Raw genomic sequence first — 11,335 nt, 5'->3', positions numbered from 1 at the left:
TTACTCTCATACAGAAAGAGAGAGAGAAAGAGCAAGTCAATTCTGAAAAAAGGGGTCCAAAGCAGAAATGCTAATTATTTACACAACTCAATGAATTTATGAATTTATAATGGCTGGTCGAGTCCGGTTTTTTCTTCTTTCGTTTAATTCAAAGAGATACATGGTAATGAATAAAACTTTGCTGTATTCGTTCTAGTGGAAGTACTTGTTAGTGTGAGCTCTTTTCACTCGTTCTGATATCATTATTACAGGTCAGATGAAGAGTTGGATAAATTTAAAATAACCCGTGGCGCTAATTAATGTCGTTACGCTTCGAGAGAGTTCATAAGTTAAGTAATTTATTGCTCGTGCCACCTGTTTATCAAAAGAAAAACTTGTCATAACCAAACTTGAACTTGCTATAAAAAAATTAGACAGCCAACTGATCCACTTTATTGCAAAATGAAACCAAAACAGAAAAAAGAGTCGAACCGCAAAACGAGAATTTCAGCAACACAAAAAAAGAGCGCGAAAAGAAAGCAAAAGAAGACTAACAACTTCAAGACACACCATAAAACCGGCCATAAAACAGACCCATAATGATAATGAAAGAGAGATGTAAGACTAGAATGCAAATTGCCGACGCCGCCGCCGCCGCCGGTCATGAACCGTCAGCTGGGGGCAGTTTAGATAAGGAAAATGCCACCATAATCTAAAATTTAAATTACAATCGTCGAGGTCGGTCGACTGACAGCTGACGGCGAAGGAGGGGGGTTGGAGGGTGATTTACTAGCTGAACATTCGTCAAACCGTTGTAGGGGGTGGCGTTTTTATGGCTTGTAGCAATTAGTTTGACAGTTGTGACGCGGTTGTGCCATAATGGCAGCTTGTCAAGCCAATCGCTATAAAGTACGCTTGTTTACATGCACTCACTCGCCGCCATTATGGTCCGGCGGCTTCTGCACCGCAGACGCAGTGATGACCCTCGGAGGGGGGAGGTGTCATTTAGGGTCATTAGCGGCACATCGCAGCAAGCGAAGAAGTGGCCGTCGTCGCATCCCATTAAGTCAAGTGTACTTTGGGTTTTGCGTCGCTACCGCGATCGTGGCGCGCGAAATTGTTGCCATAAAAATGGGGTCGAAAGTGACAGTTGCAGCGTTTCGCGGGGAAGATTTGTTTTCATGTGTTTTGTTTTTGCTGTCGTTTACTACCGTGTGTACAAGTAGCAAGTTATGATGACAATTACCGTAAATTTGTTTTGTCTTTTACTTACCGTCGGTGAATGCAAAGCAAATCAAATGATTATGACGACTACGTCGACTTTATAGCATGTGGTTTAGAATGACAGTTCATGGCGCAAGGAGTATTCGTTGTTTTCATAGCATCAAAATAAATCTAAATGAAATTCTTTTGAATAAAATTGGTTTATTTTTGCTGTCATTTTGATGATTTGTAGTTTTATGTTTTGTTTGTCGCTTAGTCAATTGTTTAGGTATACGTCGATTTCTTAGTGGTTAGACATAAGTTATGTTGTTTTGAGTTACGTTTTTCTGCGCTTTCCTTCTTGATTTATTTAATAATAATAGTTTAATCGTATGAGTATACTGAGTAGGTTATAATTTAGGACTTGAACTAGTACGAAACACTCATTTTTGTTTGATTTGCTCACTTCTCACTCGCTCACCCACTCACTCACTCACTCACCCACTCACTCACTCGCTCACAGCTCCTCGAGGCAGCGCGAGTTGGTGAGCATGATTCGCGTCAGTCGCCACACCTGTTTGGAGGCGTGCTCGAGGGCGCCCGGCGATTTCCCCTTGAACAGGTCCATGTTGGGCAGGAAGTAGTGCGGACATCGGCGGCACTGCAAACAGGAAATAAGCTGCAGGAAGATGCCGTTGATGCGGTCGCCCATGCAGTTCTCGTCCCACTCCATCTCGCGCGGGTGCTTCTCGCACTCGTATAGGAGCAGCGTTTTCATGACGTACGACGAGACGGGATTTCCGGCCAGGTCCAGGTGCCGATCGCGCAGGGTTTTCAGGATGCTGAGACAGCGCCGCCGGCAGCCACCTGGATTTTTGGGCGAAAAACGGAGAAGACGGAGGAAACTTTTAGTTTTCATAAAAAAATGTAGAAATAATAATAATACAACATATTTCGAGGATTTATTTTTTTAAGTTGAAATCAGAGTTTGAAATAATTAAACTTAAAATAATAGTTTTTGCCACAAATGCAAAAAGAAGAGTTTTTTTAAAGCACGAGTCATACATTTACCAACTTGGTTCAGCGTGCTAAAAAATCTTTTTTTTGCAACAAACTACTATTACAGTACTGTTATTTTTGGGAATGAATGAGAATTTTCTGATCGATTTGGTGTCCTCGGCAAGGTTAGGTAGGTATGATGATAGGATATGCTGATTAGGTTTTTTTTTTTAAAGGACGCGGAAGTGTAATAGGCATCTTGGAAAGTTGAAGAAACAAACACATATTTTGTTTAATTTTCGAGATTTTGTTTTATGCTTCAGTGGACACAAAGGTAAATTATCTGCTAGAGTTTAAAGTGGTTAAAAACCTTGTTTCGGAGCTAGGCAATTATGAAAATTATATGATTTTTTTTTCAATGTCAAAATTTTGTCAAACACAGCTTAAAAATTTATTTTCAGCTGACAGTCTTGTCGTATTCATGTGGAGAAAAAAACCTCTTCTTTCAACTTGCTACATAAACTATTTTTTTTTTTGATAAATTGTACCGTTTTTATGTGCGTTATTTGCGTTTAACGTATTTAACAATGAAGTTTTGAGCACTCTTGAGCTCGCTACAGGCCTTTTTGAAGGATTTTTTTTAACAATATTTAGGTTTGGGACATTTTTAATCAATTGGAACAAACGAATATGTTTTTGAGAAAGGCAAAATTGTAGAAGTTGATATGAAAAACTAAGATGTAATATTTGCCTATCCCGAAGGGCCAATTTTGAGTTAAAATAACCAAAATTCTGTATTAGTTTGATAACCTCTAGAGATTTTTTTTAATGGGTCCTATAAACATATGAAAGACAACAGTTTTCATATGTTTAAAACAAAACTGTAGACCTGTTTGTTGAAAATGCTAAAGGCAAAATGCTAACAGAATTCCCCAACTCGAATGAACGCGCTCGACTGTTAGCTTTTGTTTTGGGAAAATCAAAAGTATTTAAAAGATGAACTTGAGTTTGTTACGTCTGTCATTAGTAGTCAGGATTCGAACGAGAGCGGTCGATTTGTTGAGTTTGTGTTGTGAATTGTGAAGTGAGAGGATGTGAAAGGTGAAAATCACACTGTTTGAAGTGTGCAAATTAAAGAAAACACTGGTGCAACTGTCGAGGTAGAATTGATGAGTTGGTTTGTTGATGATTTCCTTGCAGGTAATAAACTATGATGAGCAAAACGAGGACATTCGCAATAAGGACCTCTGATGCGAGGGGGCTTCATGACAATCTTTGAATGAAAGAGAGGGGCAGTGGAAGGAAGAGCCGGGCCAACTCTTGCACGACAATACTTGCACGGGCAAATTTAACAAAATGTTAGTTAATCTAAGTAAGTATGGGTTTACCACAACAATTTATCAATTATGATTTTAATTAGAAAACTTAATATTAAAAAAACCTTCGTGCTTACGATGGATAAAATTTGAATGAACCATTATTTTTCAGAATCATCAGCCATTAAATACATGGAAATGCGTACACATAATATCAACATAAAAATTAAATGAAGGGAAATGTCTAAACATAACATTTATAGAAGATTTATAAAAAAGATGATAATTGATATTTTAAATATGCTGTTGAAAGAAGACTGCTCAATAAACTGGTAAGTAAAACTCAAATAGTAGTTTATGCAACAAGTTGCAAAAAGAGGATTTTTTCAGCACGAGTCGTACATTTATCCAACGAGGTTCACCGAGTTGGATAAATACGAAGAGTGCTGAAAAAATCAAGTTTTGCAACGAGTTCCATACAACATATTTTGCAATTCCAAAAAACACACACTGAGTGAAATTTTATGTTAAATTTTTATGTATTTTGTCAATAAATCGTTTCAAAAAAATGTTGAAAAGTGTTACTTTTCGAAATAAATGCTGAAAAGTTTAACTTTTCAGCACCCATTTGAGTGCTGAAAAGTAGAACTTTTCAGCATTTATTTTGAAAAGTGTTGCTATTCGATTCTGTTATTTTTGGTACAGAAAAGTAAGCTATTTCGTCGTTCAAGAATGACAGGAAAAGTAAGTAGTTTCACGACGGAATTGCAAAAATATTTTTTCAGGAATCGGAGCACGTTCATTAAATTGAATCAAATGCAATGAAAGTGTGTTGCCAAAAGTAGTTGTTAAATTGATGCATGCTTGGTAAGTAGCATTATTGATATTTTTTCTCTCCTCATTATAATTACATTTATTCACGTTCCTCTTTTCAGTTTATAGCCGAAATAATAAAAAGTATTAAATAACTATTAAATTTTATATGTCTATTTGCAGCAAAAGGTTCGCTTTGGTTGTAGAAGATGATGACTTATCGGATGATTTCACAGTCATGGTAAGTGAAACCTGATGAAAATTTTGCTCGGTTTAGGAACTCACGATATATTAAACATCTCTTTTAAATATGTTTAGCCAAATTTGTAATATGCTATTTTTTTAAATTAATGCAACTAAATTTGTTTTATAACAACATTTAAAAAAAGTTTCGTTATTATGCTTTTAACAGTAATTTAATTTCTTCATGAAAAAAAAAAAAAAAACAGATTAGAATAACAATATTTCAGCTGAAAACAACACATTTTTAGTTAAATTTTCTCAAAAAAATATTCTGGCAGTCGACAGCTATAATTTTTTTGTACCATTTAACCTACAAAAATGACAATAAGAACCAGAAAGGTCGTCAACAATTTCGGGTCAACAAAATAAAAAATCGATTGTTGAAAAATAGCTGTGTAAAAAAATTAACCCATACTTTTAGTAAAATTAACCAAGATTTTCTTAGATTAGCCCTGACCGGTCTCTCCGTGCATATTATCTTTCAATTGTTTTCAGAAAACTCTCCGAACTGTTTCTTTTTGCGCATAAATCTAAATAATTTATTAAACATTTCATGGCTTATCTGAATACATGAGACAACTCAAATCCGATTTTCGAATTCCTGACAATTTCCAGAACCTCAAATAAAGGGCATTTCAAACTCGAAAATGATTGTAATTCTAATGCAGTTTAGATAAAAATTAATATTATCCATCGAACCAAATTTCTAAAAATTTAACGAAATTTTTTTAGCATAGACAATTTTATTTAAAATGGAAACTTATATTTAGAAAAAATACATCAAAATAATGCACCTATAAAATGGATTTAGAGAGAAACCTAATGCAATTCGTTTGAAAAATAATTAGAAGCAATGTATAAAAATCCAAGGTTCAACTTTACAATTGCAAAGATAGAGTTTATGTTAATTTGTTTTAACTGAAAAATAAAAATAGGCATAAAGTTAAAAATAGCTTCATTATAAATTGTTTTCATTATTTAATGAAAACGCACTTTAACATGGTGACAGATCCATTTTAAAAATATCATGAAATTGGTGTTAATTTTTAAATCAAATGTTTCTTCTAATTTAATGAATTTTATATTTAATTCTACATATTTTAGGGCATTTATTCAAGATTTCATGAATCTGTCTTGGCATATTTACAATTTTTTTTCATACTAAATCGATGTTTTTCAATTACCACGAAAAGCGGCTGGGATTTATTCAATAGTTATGTTTTTCCGATGATTTCCGATTATGCTGATGACTTTAGTTAATCTTTTTAAAATATTAACTTGAAAAAATACTGCCAAACTCAAGTTGGAAGATTCCACATATGTATTTTTAATTATTTAAGTAATGTAGGATAATGAAACAAAATGATTATTTTAGGTTGGTCAAAATGTCATATGCAAAAAACGAATCGAACTTGAGTTGACAATTGTTCGAAATATTACAATATTACAATATTACAATATTATATATATTTAAAAAAAGGAAATATGCTTGGGATTCCCGACTCTCCCCCATGTTTTGCGGATTATGACAAATTCTCGACTTTTCCCTTGCGTGGCCGACCTGATTTTCAATAACGTAGTTTTTTCCTGCTTTTTCCTTTCAAATATCGCCTTTCCCCTGAAGAGTGCGAATGACATTTAGTCGAAACGTAGAAGTGCGAGGAAAAAAATAAAATATTATTTTGGGTTATAAAATCTCTCGAACAATTAACTTTCTAATCAAACCTCCTAGATCCATCTTAACGTATGTATAAGGCGTCATCCATAAAGTATGTCACGCTCTAGGGGAGGGGGTGGGGTGTCTGAGCAAGTGTGACATTGCATGTTATAAGTATAGGAAAAGCGTGACAAAGGGGGAGTAGTAAATTTGGGCTGATTTTAGCGTGACGTACTTTATGGATGAAGCCTAATAAGATGTAACAAAAATGACTTTTTGGAGGGTTCGTTCCGGTGTGCATACTGCTGTTCTACGCATAATTGTCCCATGTTCAAAAAAGAGCAACTGAGAAAAACGCGATTGAAATTTTTCGATCGATTTCGATTGATTCTACGCATAATTGTCCCATGGGTCCCAATTCAACCTATATGTCCCTAATTGCCCCAGTTAGCAGTTTATCACTCTTACTTGTAATCCTCTTGCTATACAATAGGTAAACACGACATAATGCTTCGTAAAACTATTGATTTCGGGGAAGAAAATACTTGGTGGGACAATTATGCGTAGAAGAACAACGATGGGACAGACTTGGTGTTGTTTTCAATGAGTCCACGAACAAAGACCCAAATTTTATAGGTTTTTCGAAAAGTATACGTCAAACTAAACATAAAAATGTTAAAAAGACAGAATCGTCCAAAAATGACATGGACGTAACAGGAGCTGAAGCTTTGCATTTGAATTTTGAATGAGATTTAACCCGTAAAAAATGCTTTTTCATAAATGTTAATTTTTGAGGCATTTTGGCCAGGCTCTAACCACATTAAAGTGGATTAAGTAAAGTTTTTAGAGTAATGCCGTCGGTAAAACACACCCCACATTGAGCGATTATCCATTTCCGTGTGGAAGACCATGCAAATCAAACTAATGCCTATTTTTCTATGATTCATCGCGATCATCCCAAACGCACCTTGCAGCAGCTTGTTCTCCGCTTCCGTAAAGCTCAACACCCACGCATCGCCCTCCATGGCCGAGTTCTTGCCCTGCAGCGCCACACACTCCTTGGACAGCATGTCGAATCCCTCCGTTTTCACCTCGGACACGATGTTCGGATGGGGCCACGGAATCTGCGGCAGCGGCCAATGGGACGCCGACCGTGGCCACAGTCCGGCACACTTGAACGCCGGGGTTATCTGCACGATGATCCGCTCCCTTATCCGCAGCTTGACCTCGGTCGTGTCCGCGATCATCTTGACCGAGTCCCGGTACGCGCACTTGTCACAGGCCTGGGCGACGAGGGTTTGGAAGCGGGAACGGATCTTCCGCGCGGAGAGATAGCCGGAAGCTGTGATGAACTCGACCCACAGGGACATGGACCGCTTGCGACCGTCGCTGAGCTTGAGGACCGCACAGCCGGGTAACGTTCCGTCGTCCACGAAGTTCAGGACGCCCATCTGGTTGAGGTAGATGATGATTTCGAACTCCGTCGGCGAAATGACTTCGAGTCCGTCGAATCGGCCGTTGTAGTCGTTGAGGGACGAGATGAAGCGGGGTTCCTGGACTTCGACCTCCTTCAGGACGTCCTGAACCACTCGACAGACTTCCTGGATGGTTTTGTGGATCTGCGCCTTCCGGGCTTGAACCCGATCGGCACAGTATTTGTTCATCTGGTAGATGAGCTTCGATTGCACGGCAATCATCTCCGGTGGAACCAGCATTTTCACTAGACTTGATATTTCTTCTTCAGCACGATCACCCCTGGATACTCGAACGCACTAACTAATTGATCTTGTCGACTTGTGGAATTGTTTGCACTAATTAGACTTCCATAGCTTCACGTGATGATCGCTGCTCCCAACTTCCTTCCTTTATTTTCCACACACCCAGCTCAATCACACTATCACAGATTATATTCTCCGGAACCGGTCCGCGAGACTCTCAGCCGTGGAGAGGTTGGCTCGTGCCAAGATTAATTAACGCGCGGCGGCCCCCGTGTGTAACCGAAACCCGCTCTCCTTCGGAACACCTCCGGACTCGTTAATACAACTGATCGATGCAACGCCTCGTACGCCACTGAATCTTCCTCGCGCGTGAAAAATGTCTCTACACGACTTCGTTCCGTGGCCGTGTCCGTCCGACGGGTCGGGTATCGTTCGTACAGGGTTAAAGTGGTGTTGGTGCGGTGGTTGCCGTTGGTAACCGCCGCACGGGCAAGGCATGCTGTGTGTTGGTGACGACGCAATACAGGCGCAGAGAAATGCTAAAAACATGGTGCTTTTGAGAAGGTGTGAGTGTTTACATGTGTAAGCCACGCCCCGCGGGCGATTTGTTGTCTTTTGTTGCGCACAGTGTATTTTTGTTTGTTTGTGTTGGTGGAGCGTTTATAATGTTGGCAGATCACCCTCTCTTTTACGGCGAGCCGGCTTTTGCCGGTAATTTTGCTTCTGGTGGGATGGGACAGTAGGCTGGGTAAATGTTTGTGGTGCAACTGCGGGTTTCAGCTACCCGTTTTCGTGGCTGATTTATGGCAGCTTGTTTACATGGTTTCCTTTGTTTTATTGCATAAAAATGTAAAAATATGGATAATGCTTTCAAACTGTAAATAAAGCAATATTTATGATTTATTAGTCAAAATTCACCATTATCGTCTATTTTGATATTCCAATGATCATAATATTTGCATAGGGCGTATCCTTTACACTTCTTTGACACGCGTTTATCATGAAAATCTCTGATAACGATTCCCAATATTATTTACCCCAATTTCCCTCCTGAAAATATACTTATTTGCCAATTGACACTAACACACCACACTCCACAGATTCGTTTGGTACGGTATGTCCACGCATCCTTTCTCCCCTGTTGATTCTGTGAAATGTGGTCCGTTCACAGAATCTATCTCTGCGGTTAATACAACGCAGTAGGCCTTAATTATTAAGTTATTAAGTTATTTAATTGTTTAATTATTTAATTATTTAATTATTTAATTATTAAATTATTAAATTATTAAATTATTAAATTATTTAATTATTTAATTATTTAATTATTTAATTATTTAATTATTTAATTATTTAATTATTTAATTATTTAATTATTTAATTATTTAATTATTTAATTATTTAATTATTTAATTATTTAATTATTTAATTATTTAATTATTTAATTATTTAATTATTTAATTATTTAATTATTTAATTATTTAATTATTTTATTATTTAATTATTTTATTATTTAATTATTACATTATTTCATTATTTAATTATTTTATTATTTAGTTATTTAATTATTTAATTATTTAATTATTTAATTGTTTAATTATTTAATTATTTAATTATTTTATTATTTAATTATTTAATTATTTAATTATTTAATTATTTAATTATTTAATTATTTAATTATTTAATTATTTCATTATTTAATTATTTAATTATTTAATTATTCAATTATTTAATTATTTAATAATTTAATTATTTAATTATTTAATTATTTAATTATTTATTATTTAGTTGTGTATTGAGGAAGTTTTTTCCAAGCAGAAAATTATAATAAATTGAAAATTTTGGTTTTATGTGAATGTTTTCCAAAATATAAAATTCTTTTTTTTATTTTTAACAACTCAAAATCCTCATTCTACCAGCCTAATCGGAATCCTCAAACGAGGAAGTACGACGGCAAAGGGGCCATTTTCGGTGGCGCGTACTAATTTCGGTGTGGGGTCTCCTGTAAATGTATGGCACGTGTTCACACGAGCTGAGTCCATAACCCCGAAAATGGTAGCCCGGAATGTGTTTCGACTGCTCCTTCAATTGGTAAGTGGATTTGTTCACATAATTCCGACGACTCGACGAATCGATATCGTTGGTGGAGGAAGAAAAATGATTCATCAAGCTTAAAGAGGGTTCTTTAAAGTAACCTTTAATAGGACGTATATCTTGATTTTGTGCGTTTTATATGCGTTTCTCACTTTCAAAAAACAAATACCTAGTGAGGACGATTGAGATGTGAAAATAATGTTAATTTTTACTGCTCCCCATTTCCCAGCTTTAAGAGCCTCATAAAAGTGCTTTTATTATGGCCCTCTGATGCGTCTTTGCGGTGGAAATTGGTGTGCCATAAAATGCGGTTGGCTTGTGCTCCCTTTTTGTAGAGATTTGTGATTTTGTTGCAAGCTTGCGCGATAATTTCACACCTCTTTAGCTCTTGACAAAGTATTTTAAGTGGCTTAAGAATGGTGGGCGGGTTTTTAATTAGTTTGTTTTTATTGGACCTTGCTAGATTTATTGGTTTGATTTATATCTTGATGGTGCTATAATGGCGCCAATTTTATAAGTTTAAAATATTCAACAAATCGTTTCTTTTTTTTTTTATTATGGACGTTTCATGTCAGTTTTTTTCACTTTTAAAATCATATTTTGACAGATTTGAATTTTATAGCATCTTTTTATGGCTTCAAACCAGTTCAACGATCGAATCCAACACTCCGTTTACCTCACTCATCAAACATTTATAAAACAAACAACCCAACGGCATTCCACTGGTCCAGTCAGGGGTAATTTTGACACACGTTATTTGAATCGGGATCGCACAACCCGAAATGAGAGAGAACCCAAAAAACCCCCTATCAAATTTCCCACTGTAATTCGGAGCTCGTGTCCCGCGCACTGATCCGGGCAAACAGCTTGGTGGCACCACCATCCACAGTCTGGAGATTCGGGCTGTCAAAAAAGTGGCTGGCTCTGGCGCTTGCTTGTTACCATATCGCTTTTATGGCACTTGAGTGGCCGTGGAGGGGGAAATTATGGCACGGTTTTTTGTTAGCTGTAAAATTATTACTTTGTTTTGATGGTCAATGTTGTTTATTCAAAAGTTTTTGTTTTTATGGTAGCTTCTCAACTGTCAAAATTTTATGGCAACTTTCGTTAGCTGTCAATTTTGACGTTAACTTATTTTTGTGAGATTGACAAATTGGAATTGCGGTTTTAGAATATAATCATAAAGAACATTTCAAAGAACTGATCATTTTTGAGACTTTTAAGGCCACAGTACGCAATATGAAGGGAGTTACCCCTTTCCTCTATCCCCGATTGAATTCTTCCCATGATAGTAGTGTTGATGGTGGTCTTTCTGC

General features: G+C 36.4%; 1 protein-coding gene across 1 annotated transcript; it reads right to left on the bottom strand.

Annotated features, from left to right (window-relative positions):
* Positions 1-1,384: 1,384 nt before the first annotated feature.
* Positions 1,385-8,307, bottom strand: LOC6047020 (protein mab-21). The gene is made up of 2 exons (XM_001864095.2): positions 7,178-8,307; positions 1,385-2,049 (listed from the first exon to the last, which is right to left on the bottom strand). Exons 1-2 carry the CDS (start codon positions 7,923-7,925, stop codon positions 1,700-1,702), a joined length of 1,098 nt encoding a protein of 365 aa, XP_001864130.1. The 5' UTR covers positions 7,926-8,307; the 3' UTR covers positions 1,385-1,699.
* Positions 8,308-11,335: the final 3,028 nt, after the last annotated feature.

The sequence above is a fragment of the Culex quinquefasciatus genome, chromosome 1, assembly GCF_015732765.1.
Source record: "Culex quinquefasciatus strain JHB chromosome 1, VPISU_Cqui_1.0_pri_paternal, whole genome shotgun sequence".
NCBI classification, from domain to species: domain Eukaryota; kingdom Metazoa; phylum Arthropoda; class Insecta; order Diptera; family Culicidae; genus Culex; species Culex quinquefasciatus.
The sequence above is the reverse complement of the archived record's forward strand: the minus strand, read 5'-3'. Positions and strand labels throughout refer to the sequence as shown.

Bases quoted from the DNA above. Each gene is read 5' to 3' on its own strand.
- LOC6047020 (XM_001864095.2), bottom strand. From the start codon at position 7,925: ATGCTGGTTCCACCGGAGATGATTGCCGTGCAATCGAAGCTCATCTAC. The intron at 2,050-7,177 runs GTGCGTTTGGGA...CCAAAAATCCAG, and splicing joins GGAGAACAAGCTGCTGCAAG to GTGGCTGCCGGCGGCGCTGT.